Here is a 22613-nt window from a genome sequence, read left to right as displayed (position 1 = left end):
ATACCAAAACAGTGGCCGTTCAAGTGGGCTCCTCTCATAAGCACAATAAATATGACCCCCATTTGTAGGCACCATTGTTGCTCGCATGTTAACATTTTGCATAAAGGGTTAAATGAAGGATCACGCATGGCATCACCCCTGACCTGCTAATCACCAGTCAACCACAGTGTAAGAACTTGTGTTGCCGTCCAACACATAATGTTGAACACTGGTTTCTATCTTCTCCATCCTTCCATGCCTTACCTTCTTTCCTCCCTCCCCTCTAACCTTATCATCCTCTGTTCCTGCCCTCCTTTCTCCCTCACTGTCTTCCCTCCATCCAACATTTCACCCATTCCAACGTGTTATACATTCTTCTTTCCTCCATTCCTTCCCTTTGTCTCTGAGCCGAAACGTCACATGGGCTGTGTAAAGGGTGTGACCCCACAGGGCCCCATGCCTGGCCTAAAAATCCTGCAGTTTTATATATATACATATACACTCACTGGCCACTTTATTAGTTACACCTTGCTAGTACCGGGTGGGACCCCCTTTTGCCTTCAGAACTGCCTTAATCCTTTGTGGCATAGATTCAACAAGGTACTGGAAACATTCCTCAGAGAGTTTGGTCCATATTGACAATGATAGCATCACGCAGTTGCTGCAGATTTGTCGGCTGCACATCCATGATGCGAATCTCCCGGTCCACCACATCCCAAAGGTGCTCTATTGGATTGAGATCTGGTGACTGTGGAGGCCATTTGAGTACAGTGAACTCATTGTCATGTTCAAGAAACCAGTCTGAGATGATTCGAGCTTTATGACATGGCGCGTTATCCTGCTGGAAGTAGCCATCAGAAGATGGGAACACTGTGGTCATAAAGGGATGGACATGGTCAGCAACAATACTCAGGTAGGCTGTGGCGTTGACACGATGCTCAATTGGTACTAAGGGGCCCAAAGTGTGCCAAGAAAATATCCCCCACACCATTACACCACCACCACCAGCCTGAACCGTTGATACAAGGCAGGATGGATCCATGCTTTCATGTTGTTGACGCCAAATTCTGACCCTACCATCCGAATGTCGCAGCAGAAATCGAGACTCATCAGACCAGGCAACATTTTTCCAATCTTCTATTGTCCAATTTTGGTGAGCCTGTGCGAATTGTAGCCTCAGTTTCCTGTTCTTAGCTGACAGGAGTGGCACCTGGTGTGGTCTTCTGCTGCTGTAGCCCATCTGCCTCAAGGTTCGACGTGTTGTGCGTTCAGAGATGCTCTTCTGCATACCTCAGTTGTAGCGAGTGGTTATTTTAGTTACTGTTGCCTTTCTATCAGCTCGAACCAGTCTGGCCATTCTCCTCTGACCTCTGGCATCAACAAGGCATTTTCACCCACAGAACTGCCGCTCACTGGATATTTTCTCTTTTTCGGACCATTCTCTGTAAACCCTAGAGATGGTTGTGCGTGAAAATCCCAGTAGATCAGCAGTTTCTGAAATACTCAGACCAGCCCGTCTGGCACCAACAACCATGCCACGTTCAAAGTCACTTAAATCACCTTTCTTCCCCATTCTGATGCTCGGTTTGAACTGCAGCAGATCGTCTTGACCATGTCTACATGCCTAAATGCATTGAGTTGCTGCCATGTGATTGGCTGATTAGAAATTTGCGTTAACGAGCAGTTGGACAGGTGTGCCTAATAAAGTGGCCGGTGAGTGTATATATTATATATATATATATATATATATATAAATAATATTTTTATGACGGTTCTTGGCCCAACATGCTTCTAAAATGAAATTCCTGTGTGTCAACTCCATTATGCATAGTCAAGGTCCCATGAAAAATAAAATCTAAAAAATTCAGGGTTTTTTTTTTTAAAATTATCGATATTGCCTCGTTACGTAGTGCATGCTCCATCTCACTGCTCACTGTGAGGAAGAAGGAGAAGGGGAAACATTGTCGGCTGCATGAGAGCACGACCGATTTCGTGAACACGAGTTGGGTGCTGAGAAAAGTAAAAATGAGGGAAAAAAATAAAAAGAAGGAATAATTTCATAAGTCACTGTGAGGATTGCTGGATAACCTTGTCAACACTTCCAGAGATGTGGTGGGTGAGCAGTTGTCCAAAGCTAGTGGGTGCATGTGACTGACCGTAGGCCATGTGTAATGACCGGTCTGAAAAAATTATCTAAAATCTGAATGAAAGGTAAGCTACAGACCTGCAATATTGAATTGTAATATAATGTCATACTTCACCATGCCAAAATAAAGTAACAGCTGAGCTGACTTGATGATGTAAAGCTCATAGTTTAACAGCTGATTTTTTTTTTCCTTTGAGGGGTCCGCGGTGGTGTAGCAGTCTAAGCATTGGCTTTGTGTCGATGCAGTTGCCCACTGGGGACTGGGGTTCGCGCCCCGGTCTCGTCAGATCCGACTATGGCCGGAGTCGATGAAGCAGCAACAATTGGTAACGCTGTCTTCGGGAGGGGGGCGGAGTCAGCTTGTGTTCGTCACGTGAATGCGTCTCTGTGTGTGTCGGAAAAAACAGTGGTTCGGCCTGGAGTCGCCTTGTCACGAAAGTGGGGAGGCGGTCTCCTTCGAGACTGCCGGCTGGAGAGATGCAGTTGGCGAACGCATGCAGTACGAGGGTGGGTGTTTGAATTAAAATAGGGATCGATTGGCCACTAAATAGCGAGAAAAAAGGGAAAAATCACAAAAAAAAAATTTTTCCTTTGAAAGATTCCATCCATCCTTTATCCAAACCGCTTATCCTGCTCTCAGGGTGGCGGGGATGCTGGAGCGTATTCTAGCAGTCATTGGGTGGCAGGTGGGGAGACACCCTGGACAGGCCGCCAAACCATCACAGGCTGCCCCCCCACCCCACACACACACACACACACACACACACACACACACACACACACACCTAGGGACAACTTAGTATGGCCTTTTCACCTGACCTACATGTCTTTGGACTGTGGGAGGAAACCCACGCAGACACGGGGAGAACATGCAAACTCCACACAGAGGATGACCCGGGATGACCCCCAAGGTTGGACTACCCCAGGGCTTGAACCCAGGACCTTCTTGTTGTGAGGCGACCGCACCAACCACTGCGCCACCGTGCCGCCCCCTTTGAAAGATGATAATAGCAAAAAGTCATAGCTGACACCATGTGCATGATGATGCTGTATTATTCTACTTGTTAAAAATGTATTGCACCAAGATTACACGTGCAGTAGAACCAGAATAGCTGCATGCAGTAGAACCAGAATAGCTATGTGCCTGTGACCGTGATTAATGCGCATGCATGTCAATGAGCAGGGCCTCATACTCCCCTGTGTCAGTCCTGTCCCTGATACTACCTTCTAGGCAATTCTATGTTGAAAAAACATCTAGAAGACACTTAAATGGTAGGCTCCATCTAGGCCACAGGTCTCAAACTCGCGCAATTGGCCCGCGGGACGTTATTTTGTGGCCCCCTACTTGACATCTAAGTTTAGTGTTAGTGCGGCCCGCGCTTGCCCTGGGCTTTTATTTTTCACTTATGAGCTACCATAGCGCAGGCTCATGACAGCTTCCGGTGTCGCGTTTGTTGTCAAGTCATGGTGCATTCCCGTTACGTTGGAAGTTGTAAATTGGAACGACTCAGATTTCAGACTTCCAGTTGAAATGTCCAACTCGGAGCTCAGAAAGTCCGACTTCCGAGCACAACTTGAACGCACCATAATGGGCAGCGCGAATTAGCAACGGTTGAAACTTGATTCCGGAGCGACACCAAGTGGAAGGAAAATATATCTTGTCAGCAAGCCCCAGTTATGTCTTTCTCAAAACCTGCCGTGAGGAGAAAAGTTGGTGACGAGCACAGCCAATTTCAGGAAAAGTGGGAGACGGCATATTTTTTTGTTGAGAGAGGCAGCCCGACGTGTCTTATATGCACCGAGAAAGTTGTGGCGCACAAGGAATACAACATCAGACGCCATTACTCGACTAGACATGCTGATGATGAGTATACAAAATACCAGGGAGATGAGAGAGAGAAATGGGTCGCCAATCTTAAGACATGTTCACTGAAGCGACAAGATTTCTTCAAGAAAGCTAGCAAAGATAATGATGCAGCAGTTGAAGCTAGCTACGTGGAGAGTGAGATGATTGCTAAGTCGGGAAAGCCATTCAAAGAAGGGGAGTTTGTTAAAAAGTGCATGTTACAGGCTGCAAGTACAGTCTGTCCGGAAAAGAAGGGTCAGTTTAGCAACATCGGCCTTTCAGCCAACACAGTGGCAGAGCGCATTTCTGACCTGTCAGGTAACATATATGATCAACTGCGTGAGAAAGCCAAACGTTTCTGTGCATACTCAGTCGCTATTGATGAGAGCACAGACATCACTGACACTGCGCAGCTCGCAATCTATGTCCATGGTGTTGACGACAGTTTTGAAGTGATGGAGGAGTTGCTCACAGTGATTCCAATGCATGGCCAGACCACCTCTCAGGAGATATTCCGCCAGCTGTGTGATGCCATTGCGGATGCGGGTTTGCCATGGAAGAGGTTTGCTGGAATAACAACCGACGGAGCACCATCAATGACAGGGAGGAGAAATGGAGTGGTGGCACTTGTTAAAAAAAAAACTGGAAGAGGAGGGTGTGGAGGAGGCCATTGCTCTGCACTGCATTATCCATCAGCAGGCCCTTTGCAGCAAATGTTTGAAGTTTGACAATGTGATGTCTGTCGTTGTGAAATGCATCAACCATATCAGATCCAGGGGTTTAAAGCACCGGGAGTGCCGCGGCTTTTTGGAGGAAATAGAGTCAGCATATGAGGATGTGCTCTACTTCACTGAGGTACGTTGGCTCAGCGGGGGAAACGTCTTGAAGAGGTTTTTTGAGTTGAGAGCAGAAGTGAAAGCCTTCATGGAGAAGGCTGGGATGGCTGTTCCTGTGCTAAGTGATCCCAAATGGCTCATGGACTTAGCTTTCCTTGTTGACATCACACATGAGCTGAATGTACTGAACAAGAAATTACAAAACCAGGGGCAGCTTGTCAGTGCTGCCTATGACAACGTGAGATCATTCTCCACAAAACTTGTGTTATGGAAAGCCCAGCTCTCTCAGACAAACCTCTGCCATTTCCCAGCATGCAAGGCACTCCTGGATGCAGGCACACCATTCAGTGGTGAGAAGTATGCCGATGCCATTGTGAAGCTACAGGAGCAATTTGATCACAGGTTTGCAGAGTTCAAGACACACAGAGCCACTTTTCAAATGTTTGTTGACCCCTTCCCCTGTGATGTGCAAGATGCCCCTCCTGTGCTTCAAATGGAGCTCATTGACCTGCAGTGCAGGTCAATGAGCTTATTTGATAGTTTGTTTGTTTTTGTTGTTTTGTTTTGTTTTTTTTAGCTTATTAGCTTATTAGTATTCCATCTTGTCATACCAGAACCTGGTGTCCCCTTTTTGTCTCACACTGTTCGTTTTTGTTCCTGCACTTGTACTGTTACCTGTCTTGTTTTGATCACCTGTATATATATATATATAAAAAAAAAGATTGAGAACATTGGATCGGTTGTACTTTTTTTTTTTTTGGAATACTTGCGGCCCAGCCTCACCCAAACTCTACCTCCAGCGGCCCCCAGGTAAGTTGAGTTTGAGACCCCTGATCTAGGCTAAAGGTTGAAAAGTCAAAGTCTACTAAACGTCTAAATCATTATAGCCACGATTTAGCTGGAGAGCGTAATAGCCACTGCTAAAACAAAAGTAATTAAACGTATTCTTGCATGACATGCACTATGTATTTTAGGTCGTTTAAGTCATTTGGGCGATGCATATAATCAGTCAGCTTGGTCTAAAAGCGGGCCACGTTTTGGTGGACGTATTCTGAGTGAGACGAGAGGTAACGTGTAGCCATCAAGTCAGAATCAGGACTGACTTGTGCTTGCAGTGGATACGTCTTCCGCCCTCTGTCTCTAATCCCCTTCCGCCTTGTGTTAACCATCTTCTCCACCTCTGAAAACTCATGTGTGGTCCCCATGCCAGCCCACGTCTGTATTATCCATGCATCGACCCAATCCTCTTCTTCCAGCTGCTCTGATCCACCAGACTCTAACTCTCTCTCCCTCCATCTTGCCTCTCTCTCTCTCCACCCGTGCGGGGTCAGTGATGTGAGGCCATTATTGAGAAAGCCCTTACAACTGGATTTATGGTTTTCTGTAATCATCTCCTGTTTCCACTTCATCCGCCTTCACTTTCTCCATGTGTTTCTGATTTTGCTCACCCCTTCCTCCCTCTAACCTCTCTCCATCGTTGGGTCTTTGCGCAACAAATCTGTGTTGACAAAGTAGCAGTCACACCTGCACCCAAAAATCTGGCGCATCTTCTCCTGGCTCCATCTTTCTTTTCTTCTCCTCGCTCCATCTCTCATTCGCCTGTAGTGTAGCGTGAGTACGGTCCCCGTGCCGAGCTGAGATGACTGCAGCCAATCCCATTAGCCAGATGAGCAGACCTCCAACGAGGGGGAAAGCATAATGAAAACACCAGCGCCGCTCTCTCCCCCTCCTCACTCTTCTCTCCCACTCTGTCTTTGTCTCTTTCTCTCTCCGTCTCCGTCTGTTCCTTCATCTCCTCTGTCTCATCCGTCAATCGCACAGCTCCTCCCCAGAGTAGGGAATGTGGGTTTTGCTTATTTACGTGTGTGTGTGTGTGTGTGCGTGCGCACACGTGTGAGAGAGTGATAGAGACATGACTGTATATTTGCAATTTTTGAGTATTTGAGTATATTTGGTATTTAATTGGCTACCATGTCTGCGTAGGTTTCCTCCAGGTGCTCCGGTTTCCTCCCACAGTCCAAAGACATGAAGGTCAGGTGAATCAGCCTTACTAAATTGTCCCTATATGTGAATGTGTGTGGGCCCTGCGATGGCCTGGCGGCCTGTCCGGGGTGTCTCCCCGACTGCTGCCCAATGGCTGCTGGGATAGGCTCCAGCATCCCCGCAACCCTGAGAGCAGGATAAGTGGTTTGGATAATGGATGAATGAATGAATGGCTACCTGCATACAGTAGTTTGGTTGTGTCTGTCTTTATGTGTGTGTGTGTGTGTGTGTGTGTGTGTGTGTGTGTGTGTGTGTGTGTGTGTGTGTCCCTCTGTACATGTGTCAGATTAGCGAAGTCTGGGAGTGAGGCTAGCCTCCTTACCTAAGGCCCATTACCTGTGGTAATGTGTTGATGCGATCCATGGGGAGAGTCTTTTATCTCTGTAACGAAGCCCATTAAAATCCATCCTACTAATGAGCCTCCGCTGTGATTCAAAACCAGTTTGATCGTGCCTACCAACAGGCACTCACCATTCAGTTAGCTCTGCTGTGACTCCACGGCCACGCATATCACATGGCAATCATGCACACACACACTCACACACCCAAACTGAGACAGGCATTGCTCACACTCAGAAATGCTGTAGTCTAATATGATTATATAGACACATGGGTATATGCTCACACTCGCAAATATGAACGTAAACATTTCCAGCTGTGCCCGTGCAAACAGAGCAAAGCAATCAACGAACCCCACACACACACACACACACACACACACACACACACACACACACACACACACACACACGTATTCAAGGTAAATCAAGCAAAGCAATCAAACCTGTAACATGCACGCTCCACACACATGCACACCCACAGGTGAACAAGGACAAAGTCTGAGTCTTTCATTCACTTAGTCCTCCTCTCTTCCTTTCTTCTTCTTCTACCCTTCTATCCTGCTTTCTCTTTCATCAATTAAATTCACTTCAGAAGTGCTTTTTTGGCGAGACCCCAGGGTTCTCCTGCCAAGACAGTTTTGATTTAATATGCGTCATGCATAAAGAAAATAAAAAATGAAAAGCAAAAAAAAAGAAAAAAAGAGAAAACAACAACATGCCTTGATGTTCACATAGAGCCTCGCAGCGGGAGGAAGGGCCACTTGTCCTCCGGGCAGGAAGATTATGTGTTCCCGGTAGAGCAGTAGGACACATTAGTACTTAACCTAACTGGGGGAAAGAAAAGGCTTGAATTCATGAAGGAATGATCTGATGTGTTCTCACCTCTCTACTGCTCTCTGTCGCTTTCTCCTTTCTCTCTCCGCCGCTGTGACTCGTTTTAACTGCTGTAACCCTGTTGACTTTTCATTGTTCTCTCCCCATCACGGCCTCTCCCTCGCTCTTAACTTTCTGTCTGAAAGAGGCTTAAAGGGAAGATGGAAACACAGGACTTTGGGCTGGATAGTGATAAGAAGATGACACTCGGGGTGTGCGGGTAGCGTAGCGGGCTATTTCGTTGCCTACCAACATGGGGATCGCCTGTTCGAATCCCCGTGTTACCTCCGGCTTGGTCGGGCGTCCCTACAGACACAGTTGGCCGTGTCTGCGGGTGGGAAGCCGGATGCAGGTATGTGTCCTGGTCGCTGCACTAGCACCTCCTCTGGTCGGTCGGGGCACCTGTTCAGGGGGGGGGGGGGGGGGACAGCATGATCCTCCCATGCACTATGTCCCCCTGGTGAAACTCCTCACTGTCCGGTGAAAAGAAGCGGCTGGTGACTCCACATGTATCGGAGGAGGCATGTGGTAATCTGCAGCCCTGGATTTGTGCACAATATAGTCACTCTCCCTTTTCCTCTCTTTCTGACTTCCCATTTCAGGGTCCTACATAACTACATGCTGTGGCGTATCGTGGCAGCGTTGAGCGAGCATCTGTCCACCGCCTTTCGCAGCACCATCCATGAGTTCTCGCGGGAGATCGATGGCACGGAGCGGCAGCTGGACCTGGGCAGGCTGTGTCTCACCCAGGCCAACAAACACTTTGGCATGGCTCTGGGAGCCCTGTTTGTTCAGCAGCATTTCTCCTCCCAAAGCAAGGCCAAGGTCTGGATGCATGTGGATGGATAGATGGATGGTTTTGTGGCATGATGGGTGGATGCGTGGCTTCTTAGTGGCACCTTAGAAACAGTTGTCTCTTGTGGCTGTGTGAGTAGGCAGGGGGCGGATGGATGATTAGATGATTAGATTTTAATTTCTGTTATCAAAGGAGAGAAACACATCTTTAAGCATTTTGTCCTCACTGACATGAAAATTTGAAATCAAACAGAAAACAGAGTTAGGAGAAAGTGCAAGCATCACCCTTCCATATCAGCTTTTGTCCATTGAGCATTTAGATCTGCTGTTTAGCTTGTCTATATCCTTCTCTCCTTCTCTTGAGAACCATCATTTTCTTTAACTTTTTGTGGGCTCTCATTTTTTGGAATAGTTTGATGGTTTGAGACCCAAGCTGACACACCGGTATATGGAAACTCCATCTACATTGATCAAAATAGTCCCTCTCTACCTCTCCTTGGGTTTTTCTTTTCGATTTTTCTTTTCTTCGAAGTCGTTCATTTTCAAACCCTCCGCCTCTTCTCTCCATCACTCTCCGTCACACTCTCTCACCCTAAGCTTCGCCCAATCCTCTCCTTTATCCCTTTCCCTCTATATGTATTCTCAGATCAGTCTCATGGTCACTCTTATGGGAGTCTCCGTCTCCAATCCAATCTCCAATTTCTAACTCTTGTGACCTTATACTATCTCTTTAAGCCCTTCATCATCTTTCCTTTACACTCCCTACTCCTCTCACTGTTCAGCTCCAGCGACATCTCTCCATCTTCTGCCAAGTTAACTGGCTGCTCCTCTTGCCAAGTTCAAAATCCCCCTTTCCATACATGCTTTGGACTGCAAAATGCAATGTCAAAAAAATGGTATTTAGCAGTCGACACTCGCCCTGTAACTTAATTGGAACCTAAACCCCAGTTAAGCTACAGGTCAAGTTAATTAAGGTGCCAATAAAGTTCGATGTATACTATGCAAATACATCAAGAATGTCCGGATCCGGTCCGAGTCGAGAGATCAGTATCACAGCCATTCAAGGCTTATTTTAATTGATTGGTGTCACCTATATTAAGCGCAATCAAATACCAATCCTTTGTTTATTCTACCCTCTTTTGCTCCATCTATGCCAGCTGCCATATAGGTGTCGTAAACACACCATTGTGCTACATCTTGGTGACATAACATGACATTATCCACAATCTGCAGCAATAGCGCACGTGTCAACAACAAGTGGCTAAACTGTGTGCAGTGTGGAATTATTTTGAATTGGAAGTTGAACGCAGTCCAGTGACCAGCTGTAATGCCTGCAGTCGCAGCAGTAACTGAGCTATTTACAATATGACCAATGTGATAAGACTCTTAAAAAGAAATCATCCGTAGCAATACAATCTTGAGCGTCTGTTCTTGTGCAAGATGAGCATCCGTTCTTGTAAAAGCCATCTTATTTGATAATTTTATAATTTGTTTACTTTTTGTTAAAAAGGATAAATGAAAACCATTAACAGACAGCTGTGATGGTAATCCCCCCCCCCTTATGCAGAGTTGTTAAGCTGTCTGGCATATCTTACCTAAACTGGATTGGTTTTACGGACTTTACTGTTTAATGTGCTCGTATGCAGCTTTATTATGCAGGGAAATATAAATATTATATCAGGAATCAGTTGCAGCATATACTCAATATTAAATGACTTGCATTTGATCATGTGTGTTTATATATATATATATAAATATATATAAACTCAGGTATATCTTTTGAAAAGTCACAGAGAAGATGCTCCTACTGACAGGGGAAACAGGCCTTCCTCTATCCTCCCTCCTCTTCTTTTATTTTACCATTCTCTCTTGTGGCATTCTTACCCATTATAAACAGGCTTCCACATTCTTGAGGATTTTTTTTCACCCCTCATTTCAGAAACCTGCCAAATGACAGACTCTTGGTAGTTGAAACCCACATGTTGTCTTGTAGCTTGCAAAACAATTAATTTTCCAGTCAAACCACTAAGTTTACTCTGGGTAAGGTTGGTTCCTTACAGGTCATCAGTGCACACAGTAAGTAATATAAGGTTGGCACCTAATGAATAATCTAATGATTCTTTTTTAATTAGTCGATTAATCTAATGACTAATTTATTGATTATTCTGACGATTTTTTTTATTACTCGATTAATATACCAGTTATTTTGCCCAAAATAAATAGCAAAACTTTTCTTATTAATATTTTAACGTTTCATTCAATCATCTTAATAGACCCTATTTGTCAGATGCCTGATCAGAAAAATACTGGATTTCAAATTCTTGTAACTTATATTCCTTTCATGTCTGTTTTGACCTTGTTATAAGATAATTCTTCTTGGATTTCAAATTCAAAAAGATTGCTGTGACACAGGTTAATTCAATCACTGTATGTCAACCCTTACCCTGAATTCGAGAATCAGTATTTTTACTGTAAGTCGAGATGAAATGAAAAATGCCTTTTGAAACCTTTTATATAACATCTCCAGTCATATTGTGGACCCATTTAATAATATATGCCAAAAAATCCAATACAAAAAAAAAAATCAAATTTTTTTAAAATTTTATATCAAAATCCAATTATATATATATATATATATATATATATATATATATACACATACACACTCACTGGCCACTTTATTAGGTAGACCTTGCTAGTACCGGGTTGGACCCCCTTTTGCCTTCAGAACTGCCTTAATCCTTCGTGGCATGGATTCAACAAGGTACTGGAAACATTCCTCAGAGAGTTTGGTCCATATTGACATGATAGCATCACGCAGTTGCTGCAGATTTGTCGGCTGCACATCCATGATGCGAATCTCCCGGTCCACCACATCCCAAAGGTGCTCTATTGGATTGAGATCTGGTGACTGTGGAGGCCATTTGAGTACAGTGAACTCATTGTCATGTTCAAGAAACCAGTCTGAGATGATTCGAGCTTTATGACATGGCGTGTTATCCTGCTGGAAGTAGCCATCAGAAGATAGGAACACTGTGGTCATAAAGGGATGGACATGGTCAGCAACAATACTCAGGTAGGCTGTGGCGTTGACACGATGCTCAATTGGTACTAAGGGGCCCAAAGTGTGCCAAGAAAATATCCCCCACACCATTACACCACCACCACCAGCCTGAACCGTTGATACAAGGCAGGATGGATCCATGCTTTCATGTTGTTGACGCCAAATTCTGACCCTACCATCCGAATGTCGCAGCAGAAATCGAGACTCATCAGACCAGGCAACGTTTTTCCAATCTTCTATTGTCCAATTTTGGTGAGCCTGTGCGAATTGTAGCCTCAGTTTCCTGTTCTTAGCTGACAGGAGTGGCACCCGGTCTGGTCTTCTGCTGCTGTAGCCCATCTGCCTCAAGGTTTGACGTGTTGTGCGTTCAGAGATGGTCTTCTGCATACCCCGGTTGTAGTGAGTGGTTATTTGAGTTACTGTTGCCTTTCTATCAGCTCAATTCAGTCTGGCCATTCTCCTCTGACCTCTGGCATCAACAAGGCATTTTCGCCCACAGAACTGCCGCTCACTGGATATTTTCTCTTTTTCGGACCATTCTCTGAAAACCCTAGAGATGGTTGTGCGTGAAAATCCCAGTAGATCAGCAGTTTCTGAAATACTCAGACCAGCCCGTCTGGCACCAACAACCATGCCACGTTCAAAGTCACTTAAAATCACCTTTCTTCCCCATTCTGATGCTCGGTTTGAACTGCAGCAGATCGACTTGACCATGTCTACATGCCTAAATGCATCGAGTTGCTGCCATGTGATTGGCTGATTAGAAATTTGCGTTAACGAGCAGTTGGACAGGTGTGTCTAATAAAGTGGCTGGTGAGTGTGTATATATATATGTTTTGGGGGTTTTTTTGGCTTTTGAAAGGCTTTTATGTACAGTTGACTATAATTTCAAGGCAAATTCTTGGATATTCACTTTGAACCGCTCAATGAGTTAAGTACTGTGTAGATTCAGTTGTGACTGACATTCATGTAATTCTGTTTTTTTTTTTAATCAAAAGCTGGGAACCAGAAGACACAAGATGTGCTCATGGGTATAGTTGAGGCTTTAGACATTTATTGTATCTTACACCCTTTAATAAACATGCCATGCAGTGAACTGTATCTTCTTTTATCTTTTCACCAGCTGGATAACATCTTCATCCTCCATGACATGGTCTTTGCCCACCTTCTGAGGGTTGTGTTTCGCTGATGAACCCCACACTAGCACATATTTGAATTCTTTGATAAGGTTTTTGTGAATCTTTATGCAAAAATCTTCCACAGAAGTTCGTCCATCAGGAAGTACAACTGGAGATGTGTAATCAGGAAGCTGACCCTTGGGTTTGGTGTAGATGCAGACTAGCTTTAGATAGTCCCAGATCTTTCAAGCAGGTCATCAAAGTTCCAACGGTGGTGGGCAGAGATGGGCACACAGTGGGGGACCTTATAGATAACAAGTTCCTCAACTGAGATTTGGTCGACTTTGTTCAGCACATAAATGCAAGGGATGTAGACCCGTTTTCCTTCCACAACATCAATGAGGTCATTAGCAATGGAATCACTACGCAGGGTAACATCCGCATTGTGGATCTTATAGTCAGCGAGGATACTCTTAACTGTGTCAGCATCTATAGCTCACTTTGTGCACATGTGGCTATGAAGTTGATGCCTCCTTTGTCCTTCTTCTTGAAGCCAATGTTAGGTAGCTGCTTATTAAGTTGAATGCCAAAGCCTTCAAGCTCATGCTCTATTAGCTTTTTATGGCCAAGAGGCTTCAAGACATCGAGCACAATGAAGATTAAGTTACAGGTTCTAGCCACTGCAATGACCTGTCTACCTCTTCCTTTGCCATCCTTGGCCCCTTCAGTACTACCTGGGACATCCAGGAGCTAAATTTTGGCACCTTTGTACCGAATCACTCCAGGCACTGTTTTAAGAGTGGTGAACTCATAGGCTGCTACCTCAGAGTACACACCTGCAAGGTTACTCAACAAGGTAGACTTGCTCACTGATGAGAAACCCACAAAACCGATACGGGCATCCTCTTTAGCCCCTCCCCCCCTTTACCACCACCATTGCCTCCATTTGGAGCGATAAGTTCTCTTCTAAGTTTGGCAAGTCATGCTTTGAGCAGACCTAAGTGGTGGGCTGTGGCCTTGTTCTTCTGCATCCTGGCCATCTCATTTTCAATTTCTGCTATTTTGATGAGTAAACTTATGGTGTCTCAGATCTGTAGATGCTAAAAAAAAAAAACACTGATGGAAGTTTACACAGAAATTTACGTTATAAATGTAAAGCCAACACAAACACCATTGCAAACTCCCCCAAGTACTGCTTCCGGTCCAAAATCCAATTATATTTTCTTCCTGTTAAACAAACTATGATGCGTGCTTACGTAGGCTTGAACTAATCAATTTTAACCAATAATATCATGACATCCACCTGTTAATCTTCAAGTTTTAGCAGCACAGAGCTGATTCATTAGTTAGCTAGCCAGCAACACGCTCACTTTTCAACTTTCAAATCAAAATTTTCCCAGCGTTGTGTCCCAGTTATCTATCCTGTTTCGCTCGGAAATTCATCCTGATACAGAAATCAGACTTTTTTTTAAATTTCTCCCCAATTGTACGTAGTCCATGGGCCAGACGATATTTCGGTACACTCAAGGTGGCAAAACTTACTTATAATTTTTGAAAGGATCCATGTCTGTAGATTATATTTTGGTATGATAACCATTCCTGAGTGGCAGCTGTATCACAGTTATCAGCTCATGAAGTTAACCACCCGCTAAACTAAATTGCATTTTAGACGCTGGTGCATATCCTGGTTTAGCCTCATGGTCAGGACATTTTTCAATGTTCTATAATATTGTCTTTGGTATCATTTTAAAGGGGACCTTCTTAGCTTTCATTCAAGCCCTGTTGTGGATATTTCTCACAAATATAGAGGTCACTTGAACTCTTCAACCCGTCAATAACACACATCTTTCTGCAATTTTCGCCTAAACTATATACTTTCTTTTAGCCCTGTGGCATCTAGGAATATCAGGGACACAAAACACAAAAACTGGAATACTCACAGGACTGTAAAGATTCAGAAAATGTATAATATACCCATACTATTTCATTGTGTGAGGTGATTGTGAGCCTTAAATGAGAACTAGACCAAAGCCAGTTAGGTCACAAACTGGTCTCTATACATTTGTTTAAATACACAATCAAAATACATGATAAAAAGGAATACCATAGTGAGGTAATGAACTATTTTAATATTTTAAACAACATTGACATTTACATATACTTAGTCAATGATGCATGTAATCCCATATCATTAGTGGGTATATGTAATGGTAATGGGTAGGGTAATGGGTATATGTGAATATGGTTACATTATTGTTATCAAGCTCTGGGTGACCAAGTCCAGAATCAACATCCTGTGCATCAATAGACTACTACCACAGTAATACCATCAGAATCATCACACTGTCATTCATCAAACTGCTCGTTTCTCTCATCATCTGACTCCCCAAGTTCAAAGTCCAGTTCTGGACCATCCTGCTGTTTTTGCTTACTGCAGGTCTGTAGCCTGCACATGTCTGTGCATGGAAGTCCATTTGACAGGCACATGCAGCTTGGCATTTTGCATGAATGCACACACTTGCATGTTAGCATTTCCAAGACCACATCTGGTGCAGGTGGGGAGCGCATCCAGTAAATGGCCAGCTTGCCTTCATCGTCTGTCCATCCATACTCAGTAGGGCTTGGCACCACAGGGTTAGCCTGCAGACAGCACTTCCATATTGCTGCCTGATAGTTGGCTCGTTGAACATGCATAAAGAGACAGTCTCTACATGGTGGCAGCTGGCTGGACTCAACCTCTCCCCTTTTGGTGCAGAAGAGCTGGTAACGCAGTTTGTTCACCTCAGCAGTGCTGCTATTAGCAACATACATCCGACAGGTGAACTGCTCAATTTTCTGGAACAGCTCATCACTCACATTCCATGTCTGTCCCAGTTGACTAAAAGTCTCTTGGCAGGAAGTGTGCTTTCTCACTATCTTCAGGGCATTCAGCTTCCCTCGACCAGCGAATGCACTGACAGTGTCGCAGCCTGTGAAGGCATGTAAGCCAATTAGGCTGTCACAGATGCTGTCTCCAAGTGAACTTGCCAGTTTGGTGATGTCGACAAACCGTGTGCGGTTCTGAGTCCCACACTTCTGGTAGATGGGACAGGTGATGTCCTTCTGGAAGCCAAGACAAAGCACCATGACATCAGTGTCCTCAGCTGTGATGATAACTGACTTTGAGCCCGCATTTGCTGCATGCAATGCATGCAGGAGCAGACGGGTGTCAGCTTCTTCATGTGTGGAGTGCAGTTCTGCTGCTTCCTCACACCCATCTTCTGTCAACTTGTAGCAGGTTTCCTCACAGGTCATGTACAACACCTTGCCATGCAGCATAGCTCTGTATCGTGGGAGTTTCCACTCTTCCACCAGAAACTTGATGAGACTGGTCTTGTTGGAGGAACTGCACAGAAATTTTCTCCACTGCTGGACGTGGTGTCCCCCTGCAAGATTCTTGTACTGGAGAGTGATGTCTCCACCCCGGTTCAGTCGTTCAGCATCTTTGATCGAAGTCTGGTGATAGACATCAAAAACATCAATCCTCCCACTCTGTGCTCCCTCATGGAGGACCTGGGTCAAGGCTGACTCTGCCACCTGTGCAAAGGTTTTGTTGTTGCCATTCATTTTTTGGACCAGGCTCATCCCATCAATGATGGAAGTAGATGGGATTGGGATGTCTTCTGCAGGAGATACATTCTTTTCAAGCTCTCTGGCAAGTGCAGCCTTGTTTGTTTTTCATAAGGACCCATCAGCATTTGCCAGTGCCCATGGTAGTGGGCCCAATGGGTAGGCAAGGACATCCTTCAGATTCACCTTCCTGCTTTCAGCCACCAGGATCATGTGACTGAAAAGGTTTCTATCTGCCTTCAGAACCACATCGTGTGCTTTCTTTCCATGAGCTTGTTTTGTGCTGACATTGGAGAATGTTTTCAGACTTTGCTTGGTCATCTTGTCGTGGAATTTCACAGGTGGTGGGTCTGCATCTAACCTTGTTTGCTGGAATGCTTGGTAGGCCTCTTCTCCTTTCTCAAGAGCTCTCAAGAGATCTATGGTCACATCAGGTGGAGCCATGTTGCCAGTGGAGAGGTTAACCAAATCAATCTCATCAGGGGACATAGGATTGAGCCAGTTATTCTCCATAAGGTCCATGAGAGACTGGACATCTGCTTCATCTCTCTTGATCCTTGGACTCTGTAGATCTGGATGAGACCATTTGCACCTGCCTTGACCTGTCAGGTCTCTCAGCTGTCTGAGGTACATGCTTCTATACTCAGCTGTGAGATAATATTTGGTCACAGCTCCTGGCTTCAAGCTGAATCCCTTTGTCCCTCCAGCTGTTTGACTGTCTTTGTTCACCGTTTCTTCTATAGCTTGGTCAACAGGGATTCGGCCAAAGGGATTGGTGGAGCCCAGTTGGACTGAGAAGCCTCCTTCCATGAATTCTGTGTACACATCTGGGTGTGTGATGGGCAGCTGCATAATTCATCCTGTCATAAGCAAAGCACCATGGGATCATTGCTCGAATGCTAGCCAAGTGTAGCATCCAGTGTCCCTCTCTGGATGCTCGGATGAGCCCCAACAAGATTTCAACCATGTCCAAATAGGACATCCAGAAGTTCGAGAGGCTGCCGTTTCCACCTCTAAGGAACTCACGGTAGACTTCAAATAGATCCATGATGCGTGTACAAGAGCTGTTCTCGAGGACCTCCTTCAAAGCATGTTGTGAGACTTCTTTCCCAAGGCTGTCAATGGTTTGCAGTGTCTCATTCAGGTGAACCATGTCATTCCTGTGAGTTTCTTCCAACCAGGACAGGAAACCATTCAAGGTCAGTCGCATGAGAGCCTCATACACGAGCTTGTGTAGTCGCACTGCCCTGTTGTACTTGCGGCCATCCATAACACCAGCAATTGAGCCTTCTGCAATCATGCCAGACTCAATGCAGAGGTCTTTGAGTCCAGCATCTTGGAAACGCTGTCCTATTATTGCCAGCAGTGTGCAGATGGTGTGGAATACCCCAAGCCTAACGATGATATCATGGAACTTGTCATGGTGTTTCCATGTGATCTCGACAGCCTTCGCATACAGGGCTTGGTCAAAGACACAGACAATCTTCCTCAGGCCTAAGCACTGCATGATGCTCAGTGACTGGTTAAGCACCTCGTTGACAGTAGACATTTGTGTCGCTGGAGCATTGATGGTAGGCAGATAGCTTATATTGTCGGGGATGACCGTCATCTCTCCTCGAGTCAGGATGTTGAAGCCTGTCCAGCTGCTGACTGACTGTTCTTCTTGTTGTGACATGCGTGCTAGGACCCAAAGAAGGTTTTTCTCTCTCGCAAGCTTAGTATTGGCTGCAGTATCGGCATCTGACTTTTTGCTTTGTGGTGGCCCTACCCGTTGTCCAGCATTGTAAGTTGGTAACATTGGTGGGGGTCCATCAATGCTTCTCTTCTTTGTTTTGGGAACAGTGGGCATGGGTTGGAGAGGAAGTGGGTTGACTGGCTTTGCTTGCACAGCAATCCCATAGACTCTGTGAGATGTTCCCTCACCACTGACAGTTTCTTCAAGACGGTCGATATTGTCCCAGGCTAAAGTTGTGAATATGCCAGGATGGATGTTAGCTGGAAGGGCAATGCCACTCCCTGATGATGAGAGTTTCTGGAGACACAGGGCAGTGTTGATCTCTTCCATCTGTGAATAGGACACACTGTGACCAAGTCGGTTGAGGATGTTTATCAACTCTACATTTCCTGTCAACGATTTGACACTGAATGGCAGAACAATGTGCTTGGAAGGCTTGGTATTTCCACATGTCACTGCATATACTATGTCATGGCCAAATGACTGCAGAAGGCACTGCACTCTCTGGGATGCATGATCAGGATCATTTGAGCCTGTGAGTAGAGAGTACAGGAAGATAATGAGCGACTCTGGAATGGTAGGACATTCTGCTTCTGGTTTGACTTCAGGCGGCCAGGTTTGAGGAACATCTTGACTTTTAATGTCTGCTCTCAATTTGATGGCTGCTTTGGCTATAACATCTTGTGCACTGACACTTTTCAGGGTCTGCAGCTCCCTTTTGAGAGACTGATTTTCTTTGGCAAGTTCCCTCATGGACAAGTTATCGGGATAGAGGAGGAATTTTCCTTTCTCATCAGGGAATATCTGCAAGGCTCCAGCAAACTCACTCTCCAGGTTTCGCCTTATGTGCTTCTTGGTTGATTCCTTGACTTGGGCAATGCCTTGGGAGTTCATTGAAGCTACCAGTCTAGAAGAGAGATCAGTCATTGTCATCACTTGAGGATTGCCAAAAAGCTCCATCCTGATGAAGAGGAACAGCTCATTGTATGCCTTATTCACAGCAGCTTCATACTGGGCTGCAGCATCATCATCTTCATTGCTGGCAACCTCTCCTTTGGAAACCTCTTCTTTGGTGTAAAGTCTATAGCATGACCTGTGGTAGTGCCCTTCAGCTGCTACAAGGTCTCTACTCACAATGGCAAGGATTCTGCTGTCCCTTTTCTTTGTGGCTGCACTCCTGATCTTTGCATCAGCTCGCAGTTCGACACTGCACCAGTACTTCTCTCGTATTCTGTCTCTTGGAATATTTGCTGTTTTTCTGACAAAATATGCACTCTGCATCATAAGTCCTAGATGTACTTGGAGCATGTCGAGCTACTCTCTTAGATTGTTTCTCTTCAGCAGAGACACAACTTTTCTTTTCTTTTGCAAGGAGGCCATCAAGAATTTGCTTCATAGTGAAGATACTGCGACACTTTCTGTGGTAGTAGATTGCTGGAATCTGTCCCTCAGGAATGTCTTTTGCCAGTTTCAAAACTGGTGCATGATTTCGTATCTGAGCTGCCCTGAGCAGAGTTCTCCATGAGTCGACACTTTGTAGTGAAACCAGCTTATCTGTATCATCAGAACAGTGGATAATGCACTCCACCCGTGGGCGCTTTGGTATTGGGTAAAAACTTGCTTGTTCACCAGTGGCCATATTCAGTCAGTTTTCACCTGCCACATACAAACAAATACATGTAACTTAGGTGTATGAACACTACTAAAACAAAGTTTACTTTGCTTCACCAGCGTCATATTACCATTATTTATCTTACATAGCCACAAATAGATACATTACCTAGTTGCTATGCAACAGCTGTATTTTGTCCACATGAGGCCGCTAAAATCAACACAAGATGAAAGTTCCTCGTAGCCACTTTAACTAATCATATTAACATATACATTAAAAGAACATGCTAACATTATGGGAAATTAGCTTACAATCTTCTCCAGAGTGAGACAAGAAGATAGATACCAGTTTCCTCTATATGTGTTTAGTAGAAAGCTATCTGGCTGCACGTTAGCCTAGCTTAGCACAATGAATGGAAGTACACAGTACTGGTTATCCTTGGTTGTTGGCCAACTAAGAACTGTCCCAGAGTTTAAGCTAGGCTAATCAGTACCAGGGGTGTTGAAATGCTATATTTGTAAAAATATGGGCAAATACACAATCGTGAGAGGCACAGAAACAGGTTTCCTGAAAGAAAAATGAAATAGCTGCTCATTTGGAAAGGTTATCATGTATTATTTTACTTCTGTTAGTGTACCAAATAAAATGGCACCAGTGAAGTTGTGTCACCTCGGGTGATATCGATATCTGGTCTGACCCATGGACTAACTGGCTTTGGTCTAGTTAGTTTCTTAGTAATAATGCCCTTCTAATTTAAGGTTCACAATCACCTCACACAATGAAATAGTATGGGTATATTATACATTTCCTGAATCTTTACAGTCCTGTGAGTATTCCAGTTTTTGTGTTTTGTGTCCCTGATATTCCTAGATGCCACAGGGCTAAAAGAAAGTATATAGTTTAGGCGAACATTGCAGAAAGATGTGTGTTATTGACGGGTTGAAGAGCTCAAGTGACCTCTATATTTGTGAGAAATATCCACAACAGGGCTTGAATGAAAGCTAAGAAGGTCCCCTTTAAAATGATACCAAAGACAATATTATAGAACATTGAAAAATGTCCTGACCATGAGGCTAAACCAGGATATGCACCAGCGTCTAAAATGCAATTTAGTTTAGCGGGTGGTTAACTTCATGAGCTGATAACTGTGATACAGCTGCCACTCAGGAATGGTTATCATACCAAAATATCATCTACAGACATGGATCCTTTCAAAAATTATAAGTAAGTTTTGCCACTTTGAGTGTACCGAAATAGGAAATTTTGGGCTCTGGCTCATGGACTAACGTGGGCAATTACCCCACTCCTCCGAGCCGTCCCGATCGCTGCCCCCCCCCCCCAATCCAGGGAGAGCTGCAGACCACTGTTTCGTTGGTAAATGACGAGTGCCGTCACATACTCTGACATACTCTTTTTGTCTGGTTCGGAGCACAACCACATCCGTGCAGCGACCAGGACACATACCCACATCCGGCTTCCCACCCGCAGACACGGCCAATCGACTGTGTGCATAACTGTAGTCCACTGACTGTCGGTTTCTACTGCAGTGGTCATACCAGTTTCCTGTTTGTTGGCACGTAGCACACGCCAACAGGAAACTACAGGCCAACAAACAGGAAACTAGAGACCGGAAATCGGTGGACTACAGTTATGCACAGAGCTGATTGTGTCTGTAGGGACGCCATACATACTGTTCCCTTTGGCACTTTGGATATATCTATGTATTTTTGGATGGAATGTATATTTGCCATGTTTGTTTTATAATGAACTTTCTTCAAGAATCTGTGCATGAATATGAACAATGTTCAATAAATATATATATAAAAAAAAGTCTGTAGGGACGCCCGACCAAGCCGGAAATGAGGTACTCGCGAAATCTCTTTTCAGCTCAAGTACTTGATTTTAAACAAAACGGTTGACATGGATTTATTTCATCGCTGTAATAATATGCAGTTAAGATAATCACTAGCAAATGTGTTCGTACATCAGTGTGGGGCACGGAAAATAACCGAAACGATTTACTGACTGTAACAACAGTCTGTAACGTTAAAGCCATTTTCTCACTCATACATGGTCGTCAGAGTAAACGGAAACTATAAAACGGCCGACAATGTTAGATGAAGCATGATGTAACGTTACGTTACCAGAACAGAAGCGGTGCAGAAATTACCTTTAACATGGGGGCGATGAAAGAAAAAAAAACATTTAGAAAATCAATTAAGTGACTACTACTAACTGAAATATGTTCCGCGTGTTGATGATCCCAAGTTCGCTTCGGTGGGGACAAAAGGTAAACAGAATTTATGACTTACGATTTGCTGCCGTCTTGACAAAGTGCTCCGGGATGCTTTCACTTCAAGTGCTCGTACGTCGTACGACTGTGATAAACCGTTTCCAATTTGCAGACTTTACAGGGCTCCAAATTGTTGGGTCCCTGTCTAAAATACTCCCACCCTTGAGTGAGCGAGGTGTTTTAGCTGCAGCTTGTTGGGGAATCCGCGCTTTGACCGGGCGCCGCCATCTTACGTCATCGCGACACGCTGACACACGTTATGCAAATCGACGTATTTCCGTAATCGATGACGTAATTTACGTCGATGAGTCTCCCCGGCTCTA

The 22613-nt window shown here is 44.7% G+C and overlaps 1 protein-coding gene and 1 pseudogene across 1 annotated transcript in view; one reads left to right on the top strand and one right to left on the bottom strand.

Annotated features, from left to right (window-relative positions):
- LOC130115779 (endothelin-converting enzyme-like 1) overlaps window positions 1-22613 on the top strand; it is a 50765-nt gene that overhangs the window by 14700 nt on the left and 13452 nt on the right. The window contains 1 exon segment of the mRNA XM_056283606.1: window positions 8667-8889. Coding sequence (XP_056139581.1) covers window positions 8667-8889 — 223 coding nt within the window.
- LOC130115426 (developmentally-regulated GTP-binding protein 1-like) lies at window positions 13032-22528 on the bottom strand (annotated as a pseudogene).

Source organism: Lampris incognitus, chromosome 7 (assembly GCF_029633865.1).
Source record: "Lampris incognitus isolate fLamInc1 chromosome 7, fLamInc1.hap2, whole genome shotgun sequence".
Classification (NCBI taxonomy): domain Eukaryota; kingdom Metazoa; phylum Chordata; class Actinopteri; order Lampriformes; family Lampridae; genus Lampris; species Lampris incognitus.
Note: the sequence above shows the minus strand (reverse complement) of the source record. Positions and strands in the feature narration are given on the sequence as shown.